General features: G+C 42.1%; 1 protein-coding gene across 1 annotated transcript in view; it reads left to right on the forward strand.

Annotated features, from left to right (window-relative positions):
* The window catches only part of dnah3 (dynein axonemal heavy chain 3), a 174,413-nt gene that overhangs the window by 80,674 nt on the left and 66,805 nt on the right, over window positions 1–26,934 (forward strand). Inside the window, exons 24-32 of the mRNA XM_078418267.1 lie at window positions 180–316; window positions 4,013–4,214; window positions 7,280–7,372; window positions 12,294–12,404; window positions 14,991–15,105; window positions 18,526–18,724; window positions 20,850–20,958; window positions 24,178–24,291; window positions 26,498–26,674. Of these exons, the coding sequence (XP_078274393.1) occupies window positions 180–316; window positions 4,013–4,214; window positions 7,280–7,372; window positions 12,294–12,404; window positions 14,991–15,105; window positions 18,526–18,724; window positions 20,850–20,958; window positions 24,178–24,291; window positions 26,498–26,674 (1,257 nt within the window). The remainder of the gene's footprint in view (window positions 1–179; window positions 317–4,012; window positions 4,215–7,279; window positions 7,373–12,293; window positions 12,405–14,990; window positions 15,106–18,525; window positions 18,725–20,849; window positions 20,959–24,177; window positions 24,292–26,497; window positions 26,675–26,934) is intronic.

Here is a 26,934-nt window from a genome sequence, read left to right on the forward strand (position 1 = left end):
TAAAAAATATAAATTCTCCCTAGTGTTTAGGGTAGTGCGAGTGTACAAGGTGATTGCTGGTTGGCGTGAGCTGAAGGGCCTGTTTCCGCGCAGTATCACTAAAGTAAAGTAAAGTCTAAAGTCAATGAGATGTTGTACGAGGCATGTTTTCTAATGCATTTTGTTAATGTTGTTACAAGGTAAAAGATACTCGTGTCTTGCAAGCTACAGCTCAGCCAAATATGTTGGAAAGATTGTTAGAGGCTAATGTTCTCTTGGAGGATATCCAGAAGGGCCTTAATTTATACCTGGAGAAGAAAAGGCTCTATTTCCCGAGGTAAGAGATCCCTTTTACAAATATACTGGGCTACTTTATTAAAGAGGAATAGAATTATAGGTTCATGGTAGTATAATAAAAGTTGCTATATTAGATGTGTGGGAAGGAACTGCAGATGCTGGTTTGACCCGAAGATAGATGCTGGAAGGCAGCATCCCTGGAGAGAAGCAATGGATGACGTTTCAGGTCGGGTCTGAAGAAGAGTCTCGACCCGAAACATCACCCATTCCTTCTCTCCAGAGATGCTGCCTGTCCCGCTGAATTACTCCAGCTTTTTGTGTCTATCTTTGCTGTATTTGATATTGGGGTAATATCAGAAAATAATCTAAAATATAAATGGACTTTTTTGGAAGTTTCCTGATCTTGATTTCATTACACGCATTGCAAAAATAAACCAATATTCACAACAGATATGAAAGATAGATGGATGCAGTTACTGAATTGTTTAATTTTTTTTTGTTTAACTTAAAATCAGCAATCTGGCCTCCCAGTACTGCTCACCTCAGAAATCTAAAGGCATTCAGTGGTAGCAAAAGCTCAACGATAGGTTCTACTATAGATTATACCCTCTCCTGCACACCCAGCTGCAAATTGCAGGATGGGGTCCTGTAGCTGGTGCACAATTAATGCAGGGTGCTTCAGTAACATGTCTGAAACTACAGAATGAATTGGAATAGCAGAAGGTTATTCAGCTAACAATGTTTGTGAGACACGAGTGGGGTCAGTGAACAAACTAATATTACTGGAACTAAAGATAGACACAAAATGCTGCAGTAACTCAGCGGGACGGGCAGCATCTCTGGAGAGAAGGAATGGGTGGCTTTACAGGTCGAGACCCTTCTTCAGACTGGAACTGAGGTTTGATGGTTCTTGATTATATGTATTTCCTCCTCCTCTGACAACTTCCTGTATGGGCTGGCATAGAGTCATACAACATGCAAACAGGCCATTCAGCCCACCTTGGATATGTGAACCAGTGTGCACTCTATTAATGCCATCTCCCAACATCTGGTCCATTGCTTTATATGCCAAGGGTGTAATCAATGTTTCCATTCTATTGCTTTTTATTTCGTGGGGACAACTCCTGCAGCAGAATTACTGAAATATCTTCCTTTTATTTCCCAGCAGCAATGTTGTGGCTCTAAATCATACACTTTGCACTCTGTTTTATTTGTCCTATCTATCCCATATTCAAGTTAGGATTGCACAATCATCTCAAGAACCATCACATTCTACAGATCAACCTCAGTTATTTCCACCACCTTTCAAACAATTTCATTACAAAACGCATCATTCACTCCTTTCCTTTTTGGCATTTTGAAAAACCTGCTCTTTTATTACACCTTTTCCATCATCTAAGCTCTAAATTTTGCTTCTGAGATGAAATCAAGATTCTCTCTACTTCTAATTGGGATTCCTGTACTTGCAGCTTATAATCAAGTCTATTTGGTTAGCATGTATTCTAGTGTTAATTTATTTCTCCATATCATTTAGACAATAGACAATAGGTGCAGGAGTAGGCCATTCGACCCTTTGAGCCAGCACCGCCATTCACTGTCATCGTGGCTGATCATCCACAATCAGTACCCCGTTCCTGCCCTCTCCCATTTGATCCTCTATCTTCACTGTCTTTGGTTTCCTTCACACCACATTGAAACTCCATTCATGTTTAAGGACTCGTTCCTCCATCTTTCTGCTGGATAGTCATAAAATCCTCAGTGATATATATCACATTTTTGTTTTATAGGGAACAGATTCTCATGCAGTAAGTTATGAAGGTTGTGGTTCCCAAGCCATTTAAAAGGGCCTTAGTCTTGTGCTTTGAATGATTGAGTCCTATATGACCTATGGTGCGATCTGTACCCTGTGAATTGTTCTGCATTTTCCTGTCAACGACCTGGGCTCAGTGAAGCTTTCTAAATTTCTCAGCTTTCCCTATGCCCCAACATAAATCTGCAGGCAGCCAATGCCACCTCTTTGTGATGTATTGGACCATATACATATTACCAATCATTTGCTTCAATTCCTTCGCTTCTATGATTTTCCCTACAGTAAAATCTGATGAGAAGTATTCATTGCAAATCTCACATATCCCCTGTGACTCCACAGAGACAGCCATGCTGATCTCTAAGGGGACCATATTGTATCGTACACTCTTGTTCTTCATATACTGTAGAATCCCTTTTTCTATCTATATTGTTAGTACCAGTGTGCACAACAATCTTCTGGCTGCTCACCCTCCCCCTTGAGAATGTTCTGCATCATTTGGAAACATCCTTGACCATGATACCCAGCAGGCAATACATCATCTTGGCTTTTCGTTTTCAGTCACAGACTCTCCTGTTTGTCACACTAACGACTGAGTCTCCTACACTATTGTTCTGTCTGACTCCACCTGTCCTGCTGAGCCTCAGAGCCTGTCACAGTGCCTGGATGCTGCTTTAGTCTAGTTTAGTTTAGTTTAGTGATACAGCGCGGAAACAGGCCCTTCAGCCCACCGAATCCGCACCGACCAGCCATCCCCACACATTAACACTATCTCACACACACTCTGGCCAATTTTACATTTATACGTTTATACCAAACCAATTAACCTACAAACCCATATGTCTTTGGAGTGTGGAAGGAAACCAAAGATCTCGGAGAAAACCTACGTCACGGGGAGAATGTATAAACTCTGTACAGACAGCACCCGTAGTCAGGATAGAACCGGGTCTCTGGAGCTGTAAGGCAGTAGCTCTACCGCTGCACCACCGGCCGCTGCTGCCCGCTGAAAGGGCATGCCCCCCAACAGAATCCAAAGAGGTATATCTCTTACTGAGGGGAACGGCCCAGGCTGCCTGCCCCCTTTACCTCTCCTGGTGGTCACCCAACTACCTGCATCTTGCACCTTAGGTGTGACTACCCATCCAAAATTCCTATCTATGATACTCAACATCCTGGATGATCCTGGATGTGTTCAACCCCAGTTATAGTTCCTTGACACCGTCAGTCTGGAGCTGCAGCTGAGAGCAGTTTCCGCAGGGGAGTCTCCCCATCCTGCAAGAGGAACATACTACTGCCCGAACTGCTGTCCCAACTGCACTGTCTGAGAAGTAAAGTTAAAGGACCTTTCCTATTCTTACCTTCACCTCTGCTCAGCCTCCTTGCAAACGTCTCACAAGCCAAAGCCTCAGCATTTATTCCTCAGGCACCACCACTCCTACAAGGGCCGCTCCACTGTATCTTACCTTTATTTTATTGGCTGGCGTATTGCAATTTACAATCAGAACTGCTTTCTCAGCCATACTCCTAAATAAAGGGACTTTTCCAGCTGTCCTGCCTCCAGGCTAGGAACGGACTAGTTTTGCTTTTTAATGGTGCTCTTTCAAATCTTCCCTCTGCTATTCTGCTCCACTCTCCGACTGGAAACGTTCTAATCTCTTGAAAGGCCGCATTCATTTGCATCTGCCCTGAAAATATTTTCGGATTCAATACCAACAAGTATTCTTCTGCCGATACTGCTTGAACTAAAACCTTTGTTTAAACTATTAGCATTTGGTCAAATAAAGGGAATGTGAGCTAGAATGAGAGAATCCAAAGAGAAGAAAGAATGGGATTCTCGTCACTTTATCGTGAAATGTTAAGAGCAAACTAAATCACTATTTATTTTCTTGTATTCTTGGTCCTGAGTTCTTTTTTCCTCCCCCACTACAGGTTTTTTTTCTTGTCTAATGATGAGTTGCTTGAAATTCTTTCGGAAACCAAAGACCCACTCAGAGTCCAGCCACATCTGAAGAAATGCTTTGAAGGGATAGCAAGACTTCAGTTCACCGATCAGCTTCAAATCACAGGAATGGTTAGCTCTGAGGAAGAAATCGTACCCCTTGTTAAAAGTATCAACCCAGCAAAAGCTAAGGTACACATCTTAATCTTGTGCCTATGAACTATTCCTCAATGATTGTGCAACAATCCATAATAAGGACAAGGGTCAATTTTACAAAAGATTATTGGTTATTCTTTTAACTTTAAAACTTTTGAAAATCATAATTTAAATAAACTTCATGTATCAATTGTTTCCTTCAAAGGAAATATTTGTCTATCACATATTTAAACATATAAAACATCTGTTTTCTTTGACACCTGTAAAAAGCACTTTAAAAATTAAATTACAATATTAGTGATGAACAAACAGTTGTAATTTCTAAAGATGTCTGTAAAAGGGTGAAGGAGCCTATTTAATTAGGTAAAATTTCATTGTATATACATTGCAGAAGGGTATAGAATAGTGGTGCATAACTTCTTTGGGATCAGATCATTCACAGACCATTCACAGGAAATGTATTTTGTTTTATCCAACCAATTTATTAAGAAAAATATATTAAACTTTTTTTGAAAAGAAACCCAAGAGTTTCCATCTTATAATGCAAGCATTTTCTATTCCCCAAGTCTGGAACCTGAACATATTTTCTTCCGGGTCAGTTCCAATAACTCTGTGCACATCCTTGTCTCTAGCAACAGTGGGAGAGAGGACTTATTGTAGTTCAAAAAGTCTTACTGACCAGTCTGCAAGTACCGGTTCTTGAAAAGACAACATTGATATTGCAGTAGTGCCAGTGAGAACCCTTTATCCACCAGGACTGTATCTCAGGGTTACGTGATGATCAATGTCTATCATGTGATGAGAACTGGATAGGGACATTATGTTATTCATTACATTTTATTTCAACTGTTTCTAAATATATCTGGATCATGACATTTGGAGGCGGATACATTCCCTTTGACAGTGGCATCTGTCGGTAAGTGCCCAGGGTGGTCTGAGTGCAAGGCATCAGGTTTTGCCAATGCTGGTCTAAACACAACCCACAGGCCAAGATGTGACATCTCATGAACTAACTTCCAGCTTTTTTGTCTTTGAAAGGCATGTGGTGTGAAATTTCTTCCAACTCTCTTAACTACGTTCCAAACAGACACGAAAGACACTTTCATTTTTAGTTGTGAATTGGGGCTGCCAGAGTGTGAGTCGTAGAGTCATGCAGCGTGGACACAGACTCTTTGGCCCAATTTGCCCACACCGGCCAACATGTCCCAGCTACACTAGTCCCACCTGCCCGCATTTGGTCCATATCCCTACGAACCTGTCCTATCCATTGACCTCTCTAACTGTTTCTTAAAAGTTGTGATAGTCCCTGCCTCAACTACCTCCTTTGGCAGCTTGTTCCATACAGCCACCGCCCTTTGTGTGAAAAAGTTACCCCTTGGATTCCTATTAAATCATTTCCCCTTCACTTACTTACTTACTTTCTTTCTTTCTTTCTTTCTTTCTTTCTTTCTTTCTTTCTTTCTTTCTTTCCTTCTTTCTTTCTTTCTTTCTTTCTTTCTTTCTTTCTTTCTTTCTTTCTTTCTTTCTTTCTTTCTTTCTTTCTTTCTTTCTTTCTTTCTTTCTTTCTTTCTTTCTTTCTTTCTTTCTTTCTTTCTTTCTTTCTTTCTTTCTTTCTTTCTTTCTTTCTTTCTTTCTTTCTTTCTTTCTTTCTTTCTTTCTTTCTTTCTTTCTTTCTTTCTTTCTTTCTTTCTTTCTTTCTTTCTTTCTTTCTTTCTTTCTTTCTTTCTTTCTTTCTTTCTCTCTCACTCACTCACTCACTCACTCACTCACTCACTCACTCACTCACTCACTCACTCACTCACTCACTCACTCACTCACTCACTCACTCACTCTCTCTTTCTCTCTTTCTCTCTTTCTCTCTCTCTCTCTCTCTCTCTCTCTCTCTCTCTCTCGCTCTCTCTCTCTCTCTCTTTCTCTTTCTCTCTCTCTCTCTTTCTCTCTTTCTCTCTTTCTCTCTTTCTCTCCCTCCTTCTTTTCCTCCTTTCCTTCCTCCTTTCCTTCCTTCCTGTGCTTTGTTAAAATTTAAATAATTTTAAAAAAAATTTTTAAAAATGATAGCAGGAGAGGGCAGGAACGGGCTACATTGTGAATGATTAGCCATGATCACATTTAATGGCGGTGCTGGTCAAAGGGCCGAATGGCCTACTCCTGCACTTATTGTCTATTGTCTAACTTCTATACTCAATACTCTAATAGATGAAGTCCAATGTGCCAAAAGCCTTTTTGACCATCCTATCTACCTGCAACCCTGCCTTCAAGGAACTATGTGTCTGCACTCCTAGATCTCTCTGCTCTTTAACACTCTCCAGAGCTGTACCTTCCAATGTGTGGGTAGGTCCTGCCCACATTAGACTTCCCAAAGTGCAACACCTCACATTTCTCTGTATTAAATTCCTCAGTCCACCTGGCCAACTGATCAAAATCGTGCTGCAATTTTTCACAACCATCTTCACTATCTGCAATACCACCCACTTTTGTATCATATGCAGACTTGCTAATCCCGCGGTCTAGGCTTAAGCTCAGGGGTGACCGCGCTTTTGCGGTTGCAGCTCCTAGACTGTGGAACAACATCCCTCTCCGCATCAGAACTGCCCCCTCCATCGACTCCTTTAAGTCCAGGCTCAAAACCTATTTCTACTCCCTAGCGTTTGAGGCTCATTGAGGAGGCGCTGTGAACTGTTTGCTTGCTACTGTATGTTTCATTTTTTTTCCATTGGAACCTAATCAGATGTACAGCACTTTGGTCAACGTGGGTTGTTTTTAAATGTGCTATACAAATAAAATTGACTTGACTTGACTTGACTTATATGCAACTGGGCTCTGAAATGTAATTGGGCTCTTAAATCCAGAGAATGAGTGGAGTTATTTCTTTCACGAGGTGCCTGCCACAAATCTTGGAAGTTTTTATTTTCTAAAGAGATTTAAAAATGTTCAGAGATCTGTTGTTACTTTGAGTTTCTTGACAACAAACTGAAAGACACCAGTGCCTATGCCCCCATGATTTCCTCTTATTTATTCTTCACATAAGTTTGTTCTATAAGATCTGAAAACTATTATCTCCAATCTTGTTTAAAAATAACGATGTGGCTTCTTACTTACAGGGTATGGTAGAGAAATGGCTTTTGCAAGTTGAAGTGATGATGCTCAGCAGCTTAAAGCATGTTATCAAGGAAGGCATTGACAACTATGTTCAGGTAATGGCAATCATAATTATAGCATTTATTTCACAAAATGCTGGAGTAACTCAGCAGGTCAGGCTGCATCTCAGGAGGGAAGGAATGGGTGACGTTTCGGGTCGAGACCCTTCTTCAGACTGATGTCAGGGGGGCAGGACAAAGGAAGGATATAGGTGGAGACAGGAAGATAGAGGGAGAACTGGGAAGGGGGAGGGGAAGAGAGGGACAGAGGAACTATTGTCAAAATGTGGTAACAGAGGGGGAGCAGCGAGAGAGCATGTTGCTAAACTCCCGTCGAAGAGAGGAGGAGAACTTCTTCAAAGTAGACATACCTTGAGGAGAAATCGCAGTGGAGCAACAGGTAGTGTAAGAAAATAACTGCAGATGCTGGTACAAATCAATGGTATTTATTTCACAAAATGCTGGAGTAACTCAGCAGGTCAGGCAGCATCTCAGGAGAGAAGGAATGGGCGACGTTTCGGGTTGAGACCCTTCTTTAGACTGATGTCATGGAGGCGGGACAAAGGAAGGATATAAGTGGAGACAGGAATTATAACGTATTATAGCATTATACGTGCACATGTTGGTGAGACCAGATTTGGAGTATTGCATGCAGTTCTGGTCACCTTCCTTTGGGAATACCTTCGATTTGTACCAGCATCTGCAGTTATTTTCTTATACTTCCTTTGGGAAGGAAGTCATCAAGGTGGAATGCGTGCAGAAAAGATTCTGGATTCTGTTAATATTAAAAACAATCAATATTTTGATGTTCTATTTTAAATTATAAAGAGTGTTACCTGCCAATGAAAGTTGTGTATTTGATAATGAGTGCACAGCGGGACTAGGTAGAGCAGTTGCCTACATCTTTAGTGATCCAGGTTCATTCCAACCTCTACTATCTGTATGGTTTCCCCTGTGAATGCATGGGTATTCCCTAGATCCTCTAGTTTCCTTCCACATTCCAATGATATTCTGATTGATACGTTCATTGACTTTTGTAAATTACCCCTTGTGTAAATGGTTGAGGATCTAATGGATCTCGTGAGAGAGAAGAGAACACTGAGAAATAAGTGAAGGATCAGGATTGATAGGTTGCTCTGAGAACAGGCATAAACACAGTAGACTCGATGGCCCTACATGTAAGAAAATTGAAGATGGTTGATTTGTAATGCACAAAGGTAGGACATTTAGATTTCCTTGAAAGTCAGCACTATTTGATGTAGAATATAGATATCTACATAAATAAGTAAAGTGGCAAATAATGGTCTGTGATTTTGTGAAATCAGGAGCATATTGGTACTGGGTGCCTTGCCATGTGCCATAACTGCCCCATTGGTGCGATTGTCTATGGGGAGATGGGCCTTTTTAAAATGCAGCAAATTGTGAAATTTACCAATTTTATTAGAGAAAAATCTTTGTTGGTATTTCAAATGTCTTTAAATCATCAATCTGCTTATCTGCGTCTATGTTTCCTTCAACTAAATGCTGGCATGTCTGAAGCCAGTTTAGTTCAGTTCAGTTTTGTTTATTGTCACGTGTGCTATCCAGTCAGCAGAAAGACAATACAAGGTTCCAATCAAGCCATTTACAGGGTGCATGATATGTGTACATGTACATATACATATGTACTTGTGATACATGATAAGGGAATAAGGTTTAGCGGTAGGTAAAGCCAGCAAAATCCGATCGAGGATAGTCCGAGCCATTGTATTCAGTTCCCATCACAAACTCTGCTCTTTAGCTGCTAACCAGGTCCTTCTCCCTGGTAATTGCATGCTATGGAGTCGGTCTTTTCACATCCTTGGTGTTATATTTGACCAAAAAATAAGCATCAGATCATATATCTTTGCAATCAGTAAGAAAGCTCTTTTTCTCCACTGTAACATTGCTTACTACCTCCCCTGCCTCAGTGTATGTGACAAATAAACTTGACTTGACTTGACTTGACTTGAGCTCATGCTGCTGAAATCTTTGTCAACTCCCTTATTACCTCTTGAATGTTACTTGGCAGAGCTTCCTTGTTCTTCTCTCTGAAAGGTTGATATTAGCTTTTTATATATTTTTATCCTGAATATGAACTTTCAGTGGTTTCAATGCATTGATCCTGAAATCTCTTTTCCACTTTTTTTCCTGTAGTTTCTTGCCTTTTAGAAAGGGCTTTAAACTACGTTTCTCGGGTCCAAAGTGAAAAACCTGGCATTTTCTCTCTGTTGGACCCTACCTGCTACAGTTTTGTTAGGTCAAACTAAAAATGCTTCAGTACAGCTTTCTGCTCCAAGGTTTATTTACTTGTGTGATCATTTATCTCTATTTTTAAATGGCTTATAAATCCTAATTATGATTATTTTCACGTCCCTCATTCTTCCTGCATCCCTCATTATGCCATGATCTACTTTTAGCATCCCTTTGCTGTCTTTCCACAAATATCTTTACACCAGGTGGCACCGCGATGGCTGCCTCGCCTACAGTCTGTCTGTTCTTTTTTTGTTATTTTTGTTGAGTTTTAAAAGTCTGTTAATGTTCTCTGGTTTGTTTTATGTGGGGGGTTGGGGAGGGCGGTCGGGGGAAACTTTTTTTCAATCTCTTCCCTTGCCGGAGATGCGATTGTTTTCCGGATCGTATCTCTGGTCGCTCTGCGGCCTAACATTGTGGAGCTGGCCTTGCCCGGGACTGACTTTGAGCCCCACCGCGGGGCGTGGACACCATCGCAGCGTGCGATTCCTTGCCTGGATCGACGCTCCAATCGCGGCCTACGGACTTTAACATCAAGGAGCTTGCAGTCTTGGGTTGAGACCGAAGTTGGGAGCTCCAAGCTGCACGATGTTCGACAAGTCCCGACCCAGGGTAGATCGCCCGGCATGGGGGAGCTGAGATCCCCCCCCCCCCCCCGTTGCAGCTGGATCGCTCCGACGAGGAAGGCCCGCTGCCGGCTATGGGAGTAAGATCGTCCCGTCAACTGAAGGTTAGAGGCCCCCAACCGCTGAAGGACAAAGAAGGGAGAGGTTGAACTTTCTTTTGCCTTCCATCACAGTGAGGAATGTGGAGGAGTCAATGTGGTGGATGTTCATGTTAAAATGTATTTTGTGTGTCCTGTTGCTTTTTATTGGTATAACTGTATGGCAAATGAAATTCTTCGAATGTTGTAAAACATACTTGGCTAATAAAGTATGATTGTGTGATTGTTTTAGAGTTTAGCTTTGTTCTTCCTCACATCTCTTGATGTCCAAGTTTGTTTAATTAATCGAGTATAATTCTTGCACTTTTCACATATCCAGGGGAATTGTATTCTACCAAATTCTTCTTTGAAGACCTTCGAATGTAATCTATTCTGAAAACGTTTTGCCTCCTCTACTTTGATCAGTTTCTGTCTTATTCCTTCATAGCTACTCTAAGTTCAAACGTAAGCTTGTGATTCAACTTCTGTCCTCTCAAATTATTCTAAATTTAATTGATTAATCATAAATCAGGGTTCGCAAGGTATCTATTTAGTTTAGATTTAGTTTAGAGATACAGCACGGAAACAGGCCCTTCGGCCCACCGAGTCCGCACCGACCAGCAGTCCCCGGACATTAATGCAAGCCTACACACACTAGGGACAATTTACACTTCTACCAAGTACACAGACCCAAGCCAATTAACCTGCAAACCTGTACATCTTTGGAGAGTGGAAGGAAACTGAAGATCTCGGAGAAATCCCACGCAGGTCACAGGGAGAACGTACAAACTCCATACGGACAGCACCCGTAGTCTGGATCGAACCCGGGTCTTCAGCGCTGCAAGCGCTCTAAGGCAGCAACTCTACCGCTGCGACACAGTGCCGCCCAATATGTTTATTTATATATTTATGCTTTCATGGTCTGAGCATTACTATTAAGGCCAACATTTATCGCCCATCCCTAACTGTCCTTCTGAAAGGTTGTGGTGGGTCATCTACAAATGAGTGGGATGCTGGAGCATTTTAGAGTGAAGCATACAGGGCAGGTTTAGAGGCACATATAGGCAAACCAGATAAGGATGGCTGATTTACTCCCCAGAGAGACATTCGAGAAGGAGGCGTTTTATATCATAATCATTACTCATGATCATTATGGGTAATGTGAAGGAAGGAACTATAGATGCTGGTTTAAACTGAAGATAGACAGAAAAAGCTGGGGTAACTCAGCAAATCAGACAGAAAAGGAATAGGTGATGTTTTGGGTCGAGACCCTTCTTTAGAAAGGGAAAGGGAAACAAAAGATATAGACGGTGATAGAGGGAGATAGGACGGGGAGAGAGAGGATGCAATGGTTACTTGAAGTTAGAGAAATCAGTTTTCATACCGCTGGGCTGTAAGCTGCCCAAGCGAAATATGAGGTGCTGTTCCTCTAATTTGCGTTTGGCCTCACTCTGACAATGGAGCATGCCCAGGACAGAAAAGTCAGTGTGGGAATGGGAAGAGGAATTAAGGTGTTTGGCAACCGGGAGATCAGGTAGGCCCAGGCGGGCTGAGCGAAGGTGTTCAGTGAAACGATCGCCCAGTCTAAGTTTGGTCTTGCTAATTGATGTATAAGAGTCCACACTTTGAACAACAGATACAGTAGATGAGGTTGGAGGTAATGCCTGGTTGTGTCTATGTTTCAGATTATTCATCTGAATTTAAATTTCGAAGATGTATATGGGATTTTAACTCGGGGCTCTGAGTTAGTAGTCCAATAGTTTTATCGCTGGCATCATATGCTGGCACATGTACAATGGCCTCTCTGATCTGTATTTATGGTCATGTGCTGAAATAGGTCAGAAAAGCAAAGTAGAAAAAAGATGGATAATGGAAAGTGCTAGTTGCAAATCAGAGAAAATTTGTTTATGTCCACACAGTGCTGTTTGAAAATATTCTGTGCACCATGAGCATAATGTTTATTATTTGAGAATACCTAAATGTGTTTATGTGTTGGTTTTGAAGCTTCCTCGTAAAAAATGGGTTCTTCAGTGGCCTGGACAGGTGGTGATTTCCGTGTCCTCAATCTACTGGACCAGCGAGGTTTCTAGTGCGATTACACAAGGAACTTTACCTGTAAGTTAATTCTGCACATTTCCCGTATGTATTTAATCCTGTAATATCCTTCGGCAGAAGATCACGATATGATACAACTTTCATCAACTATCTTAGAGGCCTGATATTTTAAGCAGAAATGGGAAGACAGGAGTGTCAGCTGTCAGAAACAAAAAAATGCCAGTGTCCTTGTTGAATTTAATGCCTGAAGGGATTGTGTACCTTTCTCCTTGACAAACAGCCAACATAAAGGTTTGAGCAATGTTGGATAAGAAGGCTGATGACACCAGAACTGGACAACTGAGAAGAAGGAGTGAAAGTTCAGGAGGTTGGGGGAGGGTTGTCAGGTGCGCCTGGGCTGGATTAACTCTCTGGAGAAAGGAAAGTGGATTGTAGCCAGTTAATTCCTTCTCTCTACCTCCTAAATGTTGCTATTTCTGGCCTACAAACAATTTTAGAAAGAAATTCTCACCTTGGTAAACCTAAGTTTAGTTTCAGTTCAGTTTTGTGTATTGTCATGTGTACTGAGGTACAGTGAAAAGCTTTTTTTGCGTGCTAACCCCAGTCAGCAGAAAGACAATACATGATTACAATCGAGCCATTTATAGTGTATAGATACATGATAAGGGAATAACATTTAGTGCAAGGTAAATCCAGCAAAGTCCGAGGGTCACCAAACAGGTAGTTAGTAGTTCAGCACTGCTCTCTGATTGTGGTCGGATGATTCAGTTGCCTGATAACAAGTGGAAAGAAACTGTCCCTGAATCTGGTGGTGTGCGTTTTCACCTGATTTGCAGGTGTTTAAACCTGTATGATTTCTAACACAATTGGCAGAGAACATCAATAATTGAGTTGTCCTTGAGAGCAGATTACTTGCACAACTACCAACCCAGTCTGGTTCAATAGGAACTAGATATGTTATGTCATGGGTTAGATTTGGTGTTACCTATATTTTTAGAAGAAATGATCCTCTTACCCCCACTCTCTGGGTACGTATACTTAATTTCAAGAAGTGTCCAGTATCAACTGTGCATACATCAGCTAGTGTTTAACTTATGTTCAACAGGGACGTGGAGCATGAAGGTAATTTATGGTCTTGCAGTCTTTGATCAATGCTGTGCATAGCCGTTGCAGCATGGGCACTGTTGAGACCAGTGCATCCTAAAGTCTCTCGCAGTTCCACCATGTATACATAATAGAAAAGCAAGATAAAACAGGACCAAACTGCCTGGATCATTGTGGCCATGTTCATATCCTGTGGTCAGCATTGGAGATGCAGATAATTTTCCTAATTCTTGGATTAAGTTGAAACAAAATTGTAATTAACTTTATTAAAACAAGGTCTTAAATGATAGGCGTGAAATTGCCCTCAATTGTTTTCTCCATGATGGTCCGTTAGGTGAGGATTTTAGATTTAGATTTTTTAGTTTTAGAGATACAGCACGGAAACAGGCCCTTCAGCCCACCGAGTCCGCGCCGCCCAGCGATCCCCGCACATTAACACTATCCTACACACACTAGGGACAATTTTTACATTTACCCAGTCAATTAACCTACATACCTGTACGTCTTTGGAGTGTGGGAGGAAACCGAAGATCTCGGAGAAAACCCACGCAGGTCACGGGGAGAACGTACAAACTCCGTACAGACGGCGCCCGTAGTCAGGATCGAACCTGAGTCTCCGGCGCTGCATTCGCTGTAAGGCAGCAACTCTACCGCTGCGCCAGGGATATGAATGTTAATTTTCAAGAGGAAATATTTACAAATGACTTTCACCACAAACATTTGCAAATTCATTTGTAAAGAACTTCATATTTATTATGCAACAGTAACATTTTAGTAACATTAGGATTCTGCATCAAAACTGCACCCAATGCCTTCAATAATGCAACAACTATTGACTGTGGTCATAGATATCATTTACTATGAAACAGATAACTAGGTTATATATTTTCCAGCAAGTCATCAAAACGTTGCTATTGAGATTAATTCAACCAAAAATTGTTTTGGGGAATTAAGGTAATTGCATATAAATGCAGTATGAATGTAAATGCCATCCAAATTTGAGGCAAAACAAAATTAATTGGGATTCCTTGGAGGAAGCATTCTTGTATCTATTTTCACTTGAAGGTAGAAACAAAATGTTGGAGTAACTCAGCGGGACAGGCAGCATCTCTGGAGAGAAGGAATGGGTGACGTTTCGGGTCGAGACCCGTCCTCAGACTGATTCATTTTCACCTTTTTTACTTTTTTCTATTTTCTCTATTTTCACTTCATTGGATCAGATTGGACTTTAATGTATTTGCTGCAAAGCTTTTATTTGCAATGTAAATGAACACTTATAATTAGGACACTGGTGGTTCTGACAGCAATAATGTAAAATAACTGAAGTGTTATTTATAGGAGCAGGTGCCTTGCTAAATCAGTCTATCTGTGAGGTAAGGATAAACCTTAAAGCAGTGGAAAAATAGTTCAAATTTGGAACACAAAAATATATTGGCTTCAATATTTCTACGTCATTACTATAACAGAGAAATTCTGGATTTCTCTATTTCTCTGCAATTCCACGAATTACTATATTAATACACTTCTCACTTTACTTTGAAGGATTATCTAAAGAAAAGCAATGAACAAATTAGTGAAATTGTGGAACTAGTACGAGGAAAGCTCTCTGGTGGAGAACGCATGTCTCTTGGAGCACTTACTGTCATTGATGTGCATGGTAAATAGTTGCTTGTTGTTTCTCATCTTAGGGGGAAGTAACAATAAATGCTTATTTCAAAAAGTCACATAAAATAATTTGTGCTGGGTATGTGGGCAGTGCTGAAAAAGCCCTATTTCTTTCTGAAAGTGGTTTCCAAGCCAACTAAAACTTTTAAAAGTCAGCTATTTTATGTGAATGTGACAAGCTCCCTTATTTGAAGGGAAGCATTTAACAAGTTTTGTTGGTCTGGATTATGAGTCATTTTAATTTAGTGTAAGAAAATAACTGCAGATGCTGGTACAAATCGAAGGTCTTTATTCACAAAATGCTGGAGTAACTCAGCAGGTCAGGCAGCATCTCAGGAGGGAAGGAATGGGCGACGTTTCAGGTCGTGACCCTTCTTCAGACTGATGTCGGGGGGGCGGGACAAAGGAAGGATATAGGTGGAGACAGGAAGACAGTGGGAGATCTGGGAAGGGGGAGGGGAAGAGAGGGGCAGAGGAACTATCTAAAGTTCCATAGAGATCAATGAGGGCAGATGAAGACGATTTCATATCTTATGAGCAGATAGGAAACACAAGGAACTGCAACTAGACACAAAATGCTGGAGTAAGTCAGCGGGCCAGGCAGCACCTCTGGAGGGAAGGGATGGGTGAGTTTTCAGACCAAGATCCTTCTTCAGACTAGTCAAGGGAAAGGCAAACGAGAGATATAGACAACTGCAGCTTCTGGTTTCTAAAAAAACAGGCACAGTTTTGGAGTAACTCAGCAGGTCACACAGCACCTCTGGAGAAGGTGATGTGGGAGTCACGTTTCAGATTGGAACCGTTCTTTGGACTGATTGTGGTGGGGGGAAAGCTGAAAATTAGGTGGGGGCAGGGAAAAGCCTGGTAAATAATAGGTGGATACAGGTGAGGGGCTCTCTAATAGGCTCTGACAAAGGCCAGAGGTGAAAAGACAAAGAGTAAGATAAGGATTGAAGAGGTGTGAATTTTAAAGTGTAAGAAAGGAATGTAGGTGGAAGGGGATAACATAACATAACAACACTTTATTGTCACTCGGCACAAACACCGAGCGAAATTTCAGCAGTCACATGACACAAGACACAACAAAAAAGAAAAGAACACAGGACACCCGACCCCAACACAAACATCCATCACAGTGACTCTCTCTCTCTCCCTCTCTCTCTCTCCCCCTCTCTCTCTCTCTCCCCCTCTCTCACACCCCCTCACTGTGATGGAGGCAACAAAACTTCCCCTCTCTTCCCCCCGCACCCGCGGACAGGCAGCTCGACCCCTACCGAGGCAACCGACATGCACAGCCCCCGCAAGGGGATGGAAGGCCCCCCGGCCGAGCCGCCCCGGGCACCGAAACGTCCCGCGGCCACACCGGGCGATGTTAAGTCCAGCGACCGAGCCGCACCGGGCACTGAAACGTCCCGCAGCCGAGCCGCACCGGGCACTGAAACGTCCCGCGGCCGCACCGGGCGTTCTTAAGTCCAGCGGCCGAGCCGCACCGGGCATGGAAACGTCCCGCGGCCGCACCGGGCGATGTTAAGTCCAGCGGCCAAGCCGCACCGGGCACTGAAACGTCCCGCGGCCGAGCCGCGCTGGCGATGTTAAGTCCAGCGGCCAAGCCGCGCCGGGCACTGAAACGTCCCGCGGCCGCACCGGGCGATGTTAAGTCCAGCGGCCGAGCCGCACCGGGCACTGAAACGTCCCGCGGCTGAGCCGCGCCGGCGATGTTAAGTCCCGCAGCCGAGCCGCGCCGGGCGATGGAAGGCCCCGCGGGCGAGCTGCGCCCCGGGGAAGAGACCTAATAAAAGAAAGGTTTCCCCCCACCCCACCCCACCCCCCACACCCCACCCCCCCACCACACATACACAGCCAAAAACAGAAACAAAAACCATCCCAACACCGACACAAACAAAAAAAAAGAAAAAAAGACAACAGACTGCCAGAGAGCCGCAGCCGTTATGCGCAGCCAACTCCTGGATGAGGAAAGGGGAGAAATGAGTGTGAATCCAGGTGGGGCACAGCCAAGAGAAGGGAGAGAAAAACAGGGGGAGAAGTTTGTAGATTAGTTACCTAGAATTGAAGGACTCAACGTTCATACTGTTAGGTTGTAAGCTGCTCAAGCGGGTTGTGAGGTATTTATTCACAAAATGCTGGAGTAACTCAGCAGGCCAGGCAGCATCTCGGGAGAGAAGGAATGGGTGACGTTTCGGGTCTAGACCCTTCTTCAGACTGATGTTGTGAGGGTCGTGAGGTATTGTACCTCCTGTTTGCTTGTGGCTGTACTCTGGCAATGGAGGAGGCCTAAGGCAGAGCGGTATGGGTAGGGGAGTTAAAATGGTTAACAACCGGGAGGTCCAGCAGACCATGGCGGACTGAACACAAGTGTCACCCATGGTCACCATGTCCACACTTTGTCTCGTTGATATTAAAGAGGTCACATCGAGAACACTGAATACAGTAGATGAGGTTAGAGGATTTGCATGTGAATGTCTGTTGGAAGAATTTTAGATTTTGTTTTAGATTTAGAGATACAGTGCGGAAGCAGGCCCTTCGGCCCACCGGGTCCGCGCCGCCCAGCGATCCCCACACCATCCTACACACAATAGGGACAATTTTTACATTTTTAATTAACCCAGCCAATTAACCTACATATCTGTACGTCTTTGGAATGTGGGAGGAAACCGAAGATCTCGGAGAAAACCCACGCAGGTCACGGGGGAGGAATGTACAAACTCCGTACAGACGGCGCCCATAGTCAGGATCGAACCTGAGTCTCCGGCGCTGCATTCGCTGTAAGGCAGCAACTCTACCGCTGCGCCACTGTTTGATATTTTAATGAGAGGTGTCTCATTAAAATATCAAACTTTCTTATGGGGCTGACAGGCTGAATGCACCGATTATATTTCCCTAGTTTTGGTGTTTTGAATCTCAAAGTGCATGATTGCTTATTCTGGACTGAGATGCTATGAAATATCTTCACCTGACGCATGGTACTTACTTGAGTACTGTGGAGGCTCAGCAGTTGAGTACATTCAAGACAGAGATAGATGGATTTTTAGATTATAAAGGGATATGGAGTTAATACAGAAAAGTGACATTGAGATTAAAGATCAACTATGATCTTATCGAGTGGTAGGGAATGCATGAGGGGCCAAATTGGTGCCTTCTCTTCCTATTTCCTATGTTGTAATCGCACACCCCAAATCCTTACAGGCTAATGACAGTCCCATCTGTTGATGGCTGATCACAAACATCACCAACCACAACCTGGTAATTGATACAAGTTACCTACCAAGGGAAACCATTTTTAGGACTCTACCTCACAGCATTTTTAGGACTCTACCTCACAGGGAAGTGATAGAGAAAAGGACAGGTATTTAATGGTACATAATATGCCCCATGGTGTGTTTTATTCCAACAGCACGTGACGTAGTTGCCTGTTTGACAGAAGCTAATGTATCAAACCTCAATGATTTCATGTGGATATCTCAGCTGAGAAATTATTGGGAAACAAACGAGGTTATTGTGCGTATGATCACGACTGTTTTGACATATGGCTATGAATACCTGGGTAATTCTGCACGACTTGTAATAACACCACTCACAGATCGATGTTACAGGTAAAATGAAACAGTTCATTCTTCTAAAAGAAACTAGATTTGCTGAATAGACAATTTGTGCTTTGTGTATAATGGATTAATAGTTTTGCAAAGTAATTTAATCTTTGCACAATGCTTGTCACTGAATGATTTCTGCTATTTACATGTGTGTCTGCTGAATGTTGGTAAGTCAACATGATGTACATTTATGTCCACAAAGAGGAAAAGACTATATTTTCTCCAGTTTCAAACAAATGAGGAATATGACTATATTTTCTCCAGTTTCAAACAAATTCACCGAATTTGCTTTTTCAAAAGCTCAAGTTGATTCAAATTCCCTTCAGTTTAAAAAAAATGTGAATAAAATCAATGGATTTTGACTTTTGCAATCTATGAATTAGCCTGCAATTGGAAGTCAAGCAAATTTTGTTCTCTTTAATGCTGACCTTTCAATTGAAAAATTGAATATATTTCAGCTCAGTAAGGAAACATACTTACCAATTGAAGTAATATGGAAATTCTCATTTAAATTCCCAGCCAGTCTTGCCACATCTTTAAGACATAGTTGTGAATTTGACAATACTTCAGCAACGTTTATTAAAGTTCAGTGCAGAGCAGATTGACAGAACATGAATTCTGTTTTCAGTTATGTGTGTATGTAAACACAGGTATATGCATTTGCATAGATAATGTCATTGAGAAGCCCAGGATTTAATATGCACCTCAATTTGCCATTGAAGTGATAGTAGCAACTTTCCATGATCCACTCTAATGGAACATAGAAAAGTGGAGTACAGGAACTAGCTCTTCGGCCCAGAATGTCTGTGCCAAACATGATACCAAAATAAACTAATATCATCTGCCTGCATGAGATCCATCACCCTCCATTCTCTGCCTTCCCATGTGCCTATCTGAAAGTCTCTTAAACACCATTGTATCTACCATCACACCGGGCAGCCTGTTCCATCCTCCACCCACCACCCTCTGCGTAAAAAAAAACTTGCCATCAAATTTTGCCCTTTTCACCTTAATGCCATGCCCTCTAGTTATTGATATTCCATAAGAGCATAAGGAATAGTAGTAAAATTAGGCCATTTGGCCCATCAAGTCTACTCCGCCATTCAATCATGGCTGATCTATCTCTCCCTCCTAACCCCATTCTCCTGCCTTCTCCCCATAACCTCTGACACCCAGGTCTTCCCTCAATCTTAAGCATTCGAGACAAAAACAATCCAAGTCTGTTCATCCTCTCCTCATAGCTAATACCCTCTAATCTCAGATGTATTTGGGTGAACCTTTTCTGCACCCCCTCCCAACCTGTCATTTAAGAGTGCAGTCAAATACATTGATGTGGGGCAGGTGTCTCATATAACTCAGACCATGTAAGAATGGAAGATCTTTCCTGAAGAACATTAGTGATGGCTTTATATCCTGAAGGTAGACACAAAATGCTGGAGTAACTCAGCAGGTCGGGCAGCATCTCAGGAGAGACGGAATGGGTGACGTTTCGGGTCGAGACCCTTCTTCAGACTGATGTCAGGGGAGGAGACGAGACAAAGATAGGATGTAGTAGGAGACAGGAAGACAGTGGGAGAACTAGGAAGGGGGAGGGGAAAGAGAGGGACAGAGGAACTACCTGAAGTTGGAGAAGCTTCACACAACAATAGTTCTATTTTTGAAGAGGAAGTTTCTGAAGTTTCCAAGAGTACATTTTTTTCCCTGCAGCCTTAAAGCCTGAAATACAGAAAATGAGACATAAAAGTGATGCACATGCTCAGAGTATGACTGGAGGATATCATTCTGTTGAAATTAGACTGCATCCTGTATAATCCTCCAGAGGATTAAATATAAGATACAGCAAGTTCACTGTCAAAGAAATATATAATACCATTAAAAATGGGGTGCTCTAAAGTAAAAGGCTATAAATGTAATAGATCCGTGAATTATCAGTAATAAATCATTATATTTCATAACTGAAAACAGAATAAATTGAAACCTTTTTTAATCTGGGCAGATTAGGGCACAAAAAGTATATAATCTATTACAAGAATATCATTTGTGTGCAGGTAGTTTTGAGAATCCATGAGATTTGCATGTTATCTTTGGTTTCCTGATGAAATGTTGTCTTTTCTTATGTGGCACCAAGGACGTTGATGGGAGCGTTAAAGTTACATCTCGGTGGTGCCCCTGAAGGACCAGCAGGAACTGGCAAAACAGAAACAACAAAAGATTTGGCAAAAGCTGTAGCTAAGCAGGTAATTTGTCACTTAATGCTTTTACAGTAATAGATTAAAAATAACCTAACGGGTTGCAATTTCACTCAATAACCCATGATTCTTGGCTCGAGCTATGACCAGTTCTGGAGTGCAGGTTCTCAGTTATCTATATGCTATATTCAGCCATATTGCTGTTTTTCTTATTATAAAGGACACATCGAATTGGCTGAAGACTGGCTTCTGTTGTGGAGAGCATCACTGGAAAGAAATTGGATGGATGTTCCACTCATCATTTCTTGCTGTTCACGGTTTCCCTGCGATGGGTAGGGGTGGGGATCTTTTCAGAGTCTCCCCTTTCTATTAGCTGTTTGTCAACTCGGTGTGGCAGCACCAAAGATACTAGATGAACAAGATAGACCACTTGGCCCCAAAAAATGTAGTATGTCATGACGCCACTTTAGTAGGCAGAAACTTCCAGAAACATTTTAAAAGAAAAATAACAAAAATCTGTGAATTGATAGATGAGATATATTCTGTATTTTTATGGTATCATCACACATACTGTTCCCCCAAAACACTGATTACACTGTGGGAGGCATAATGGACGGCGGGTTTTGCCTACTAAAATGGCGGACGTTACGCTCCTTTGCGTACTACACTTCAGTATAGGTGATTTCAACGGAGTGGTGCATCTTGTTCCTCTAGTATCTTTGGGCAGTGCTACAGAGCTTTGATCTCATCCAAGCAATCTGAGATTGCTTGGCACAGTTGATTGCATGCTATTTAGCATGGCTTCATTAGGGTGTCAACTCATTTTTAGATGAGGTGCTGTTCCTGGTATTTCTTCCTGCACTCTCGTTGCACCAGTATTGATCTCATTTGGAATATTGTGCGTAATTCTGGTTGCTCCGCTATTGGAGTGATGTGGAGATTTTGGAGAGGATGCAGAACAGGTTCACTGGAAAGTTGCCTGGCTTAGAGGCTATAAGCTATAAGGAGAGGTTGGGCAAACTTGAATTGTTTTCTATCGAGCATTGGAGGTTGAGCATAGATCTGATAAAAATATATATAAAATTATGATGCACAGCTAGGGTAGATGGTTCCTGTCCAGATTTGGCATACCAAATGTTTTGTTAGTGTGTTTCCTTTCTGTAACCTGCTACATTACAGCTACACAACTAATTAACAGAGGCTTTACACTCGAGTCTTGGGTTCAGCCATTTTAATTCAGGATCAGCTTGGCTACAGCTCATGGGTAATATATCCCCGGTACTGCACCACCGGGTGCGCTATTCCGATAACACCAAAGCGCAACACCTCACACTTGTCAGAGTTAAATTACATCTCCCACCTTGGCCTACCTTCATAACTGATGTAGACCCTGTAGTCAACTCTGATATCTGACCTCGATGTCCACTGAGGCATCAATCTGAAGAAGGGTCTCGACCCAAAACGTCACCCATTCCTTCTCTCCAGAGATGCTGCCTGTCCTGCTGTGTTACTCCAGCATTTTGTCTCTATCTTTGGTGTAAACCAGCATCTGCATTTCCTTTCCATCAATGTTGTGTCAGACCTCTGAGTTACATGAATAACCACATATGAAATGATAAGGAACTGGCAGTTTGGTAGTCATTGATACTAATGACAAGTTCCTTTTTTTAATGCAATGAAATTAGTATTTTCTTTGACTGGGTAGCATGCAAACAAAAGCTTTTCAGTGTTCCTCGGTTCACGTGACAATAATAATAAATTAAACCAAATTCCACAGGTCAGATTTGGAATCGGGTTTCTGAAATATTAATCTGGTAATGTAACCACTGTTCAACCGATATACTGGATTTTATGGATGTTTTAAATCTAGACAGCACAAGTGATATAGGATGCAATAGTTTCAACATTATTTCTTCTGGAAGACGATGAAACCAACAAGCAGTAGTTTATAATTAAAAATCAATTTGTAAAACAAAAGCAGTTTTACTTGAAGGCACAAAGAGCTAGAATGTATATCAACTTGTAGAGTGACACTATGAAGCCTAGTTTCAGAAATGAAGAAATAAAATTGCAAACCTACTGAAAGAATGAAAATTAGTCTTGCATTAAAATGGTGCATTCTATGTCTCTTTCAAAATGTCCTCAAGTACTTTACAGTGAATGAATCGTATGTTTTGGAAGTATAACTGCTGTTTTATCGTTGGAAATACAAAAATGTGATAAATAATTTAGGTGGTGCTGCGTTTTGAATGTTGGCCAGGGTCTCAGGATTAGCTCCCTTATTGTCCCATGAAACTACCATGGTATCTTTCAACTGAGGCCAAATCTGTTCCCTCGGGTAGATGTTAAAGTCACACCCAGAACATCCCACCTCCAAAAGTACTGTGTTGGTAATTATTTTGTGCTCAAATTTCTGAATTGGTTGCTACCAACTGAGCCTTAAACTGATGCTTATCTGGTTAAAAATATTTTTCTTATCTGCTACATGGTCAAATGCAAAGAATAAAACCAGACAAATTCTACCACAGACAGAAGATTTGATTAGGCAGATTACTGTCCTGCCAGTTCAGCTGAATGTTACAAATATATTTTTACCAAATCAACTATTGCTTAAAAAATCCTCATCAGTTGATGACAGAAAATTGACCGTGGAGTCACATTAGTGTTTGTGAAATTCATTCTATTAAAGTTAATTGAGTGAACTTCAGAAGCAGGTACAAATTTCTGATATGGTTAAGTGGTGCATTTTGGTCTTTGGAGATGAAGTCTGGGCCAGAAAATGTATTCCAGTGATTATATATATGGTAGACACAAAATGCTGGAGTAACTCAGCGGGACAGGTAGCATCTCTGGAGAGAAGGAATGGGTGATGTTTCGGGTCGAGAACCTTCTCTAGACTGAAGAAGAGTCTCGACCCGAAACGCCACCATTCCTTCCCTCCAGAGATGCTGCCTGTCCCGCTGAGTTACTCCAGCATTTTGTGCCTACCTTCCATTTAAACCATCATCAGCAGTTCTTTCCCACACATTATATATATGGTGCTTGCTAAAGGCTAATATAAAAAACAATTAATAAATACCTTTAAGTTGCCGTAATTATGCCTCCAATGTTAATTGATGCGACACTATTGTGTCTAATCTCAGGAATTAAGAGGAAGATGTATTTATCAAACACGATGAGAAAGAAGGCCTTTCATTTATGTAGTTGTTGAGTTGTTGCCTTTAAGTATGTTATTCAACAGGACTGATGTCTTCTCTGTTCCTACAGTGCGTGGTTTTCAACTGCTCTGATGGTCTGGATTATAAAGCCATGGGGAAATTTTTCAAGGGTCTTGCCCAAGCTGGGTCATGGGCCTGCTTTGATGAATTCAACAGAATAGAGGTAATTGCACCAACTTAGAAAGATCATGGTCTTTGCAGGGATATTTAATTTTCCGTTTTTTCAATGGGCAGGGGACTTAATGAGAGATCATCCTCAGTTTCACCTGAAGAACGGCACTTGATGCAACCATATCTCAGAATATAAGTTAAGCATTTACACTTAATTCTTGTGGTGGGGTATGGCAAAAAAAAACCACAATTCCTAAGCTAATTTTACTTCACTATTATTTTCATTTTATTTTACTTTAGTTCCATTTTTTAAAAATCTCTAGCATTCTCCCCATCTCAATCTTTTCACTGGATATCAACCAGGAGCTTGACATTTTCTACTGCTCAGTAATTCAGGTGTGATATGGCCAAGGTTATTGCTGTCTGACTGAACATTTAATCACAAGCCATGAATGAAAGATTACTGTAATATATTCCAATCCAGGAACAGTAGGAACATCTTTGTGGAATGTCCCAATGCCATCAAATTAACTCAGAAACAAAATCTCAAATCCTAGTGACAAAGCTATAAGGTTACAAACGCCATTAAAACAACACACAGATGAAGCATTTAAAAACAAGAAAAATCAACAAATGAGTGATACGTGGCGGCGCCTAACGGCAGCGGCTGACTAGCAGTCTGTCCGTCTTTTTTTTGTTGTGTGTCGGTGTTGGGATGGTTTTTATATATATATTTTTGGTTGTGTATGTGTGGGAGGGGGTGGTGGTGTGGGTGGGTGTGTGGGGGGGGGGACTTTTCTCTTCCTCACGGCGCGGGGTGCGGCTCGGCTGCGGGGCCTAACATCGCCCGCTGCGGCTCGGCCGCTGGACTTTACATCCCGGTGCGGCTCGGCCGCTGGACTTTACATCCCGGTGCGGCTTGGCCGCTGGACTTAACATCCCGGTGCGGCTTGGCCGCTGGACTTAACAGTGCCCGGTGCGGCTTGGCCGCTGGACTTAACAGTGCCCGGTGCGGCTTGGCCGCTGGACTTAACATCCCGGTGCGGCTTGGCCGCTGGACTTAACAGTGCCCGGTGCAGCTCGACTGCGGGGCTTTTCATCGCTGGTGCGGCTCGACTGCGGACTTGACATCGCCCGGTGCGGCTCGACCACGGGACTTAGCTGCGCAAGGCTTGGTCGCGGGCCTTTCATCGCCCGGTTCGGCCGTGGGAAGTTTCAGCGCCCGGTGCGGGGACTGTGCGGGTCGGTCGGGGACGAGCTGTGGGCGTGGGGAAGAGAGTGGAAGAGAGTGGAAGTTTTGTTGCCTCCATCACAGTGAGGGGGTGTTTGGAGTCACTGTGATGGACGTTTGTGTTGGGGTTATGTGTCTTGTGTTCTTTTTTTTTCTATGACTGCTATGTAGTTTCGTTCGGTACTTCGGTACCGAACGACAAATAAAGCTCTGTTATACCTGTTATACCTGTTATAGGTGGGCATAGATATATAAGGAACATTTGCCTTATTTCCTGCAATTGCAATTGCCTTTGCTATGGCTATATTCAACGGAACATATAAATATAGGGACATGTAGAAGCTATTCTGACCCCTCAGGTCTACTATTTAGACCATGACAAAACTTATGCATTCAACTCAATGTAGGCTGTGGACTAAACTCACATTTCCCCTTCGTGGTGAGGATGGTACTGAATGCAGATAGTGGGAGCTTGGATCAATTGAGATCCAAAGCTACTCATTCTAATTTAAAAGAAAACTTAATTGCATTTAATTACCTAACTACCTGGACTACTTCTACGTTAGGATTCTTACAGGGAGGCTGTCACTGCTTTCTTTCTCTGACCCCTGTTGGAATTGCCAATCGCATAACAATAATATTCATCAAACCAACATACTTATTGAAACAGACTCCACATTCTGTGAGTGACTCCCTTTCCTGCTCAAGAGAGCATGTTAGCATCGCGATGGGGTGAGAAGGCAATGCTTTACAGCAAATCTGTCATTGCTCTTACGGTAGAAGTATCATCATGCTTCACGCATGCAAATGATCCAGATTTTTGGCACGGGTTATACATCGTATTTCCTTGATTTTTAAAAAAATACTTGGCAATTACTTCGGAACTCAGAAGATATTTGTGATGGCAGATTGTCATCTCTTGCTGCAAAGCAGAAAAGTATTACTTTATTATTTATGGCTTATGTAATGCAGCAAGAAAGAACCGTGATTACAAATCTCAGTTTTGGGTTGCTGTTTTGATTCCTAGGTTGAAGTGCTGTCTGTAGTTGCACAACAGATCCTCAGTATTCAACAAGCAATTATACGGAAACTTAAAACATTTCACTTCGAAGGTACTGAACTTTCTCTCAACCCAACATGTTCGGTCTTCATAACGATGAATCCTGGCTATGCAGGTCGGGCAGAGCTGCCTGACAACCTCAAGGTAAGGCACAGATTTTGTTCTTGATTTTAGGATACTTCAAATTAGTCCCAATATTGAAAATAGTTTGGAAATATTTCCAAATAATTTGCATTAGAACAAATAGGGGAATGAGATTTGAAGAGATTTTTTCATTACTCTATCCAAATTTATTTACGAGCCCATTCTTTTCCAAAGTATGTACGTAGCCTTTTGCTGAAATTTATTTCTGAGATTTTTTTAACATAGAAATAGAACAGTTATTTACTTTCTCTTTTAGTCCC

The sequence above is a fragment of the Rhinoraja longicauda genome, chromosome 21 (assembly GCF_053455715.1).
Source record: "Rhinoraja longicauda isolate Sanriku21f chromosome 21, sRhiLon1.1, whole genome shotgun sequence".
Taxonomy (NCBI): Eukaryota; Metazoa; Chordata; class Chondrichthyes; order Rajiformes; family Arhynchobatidae; genus Rhinoraja; species Rhinoraja longicauda.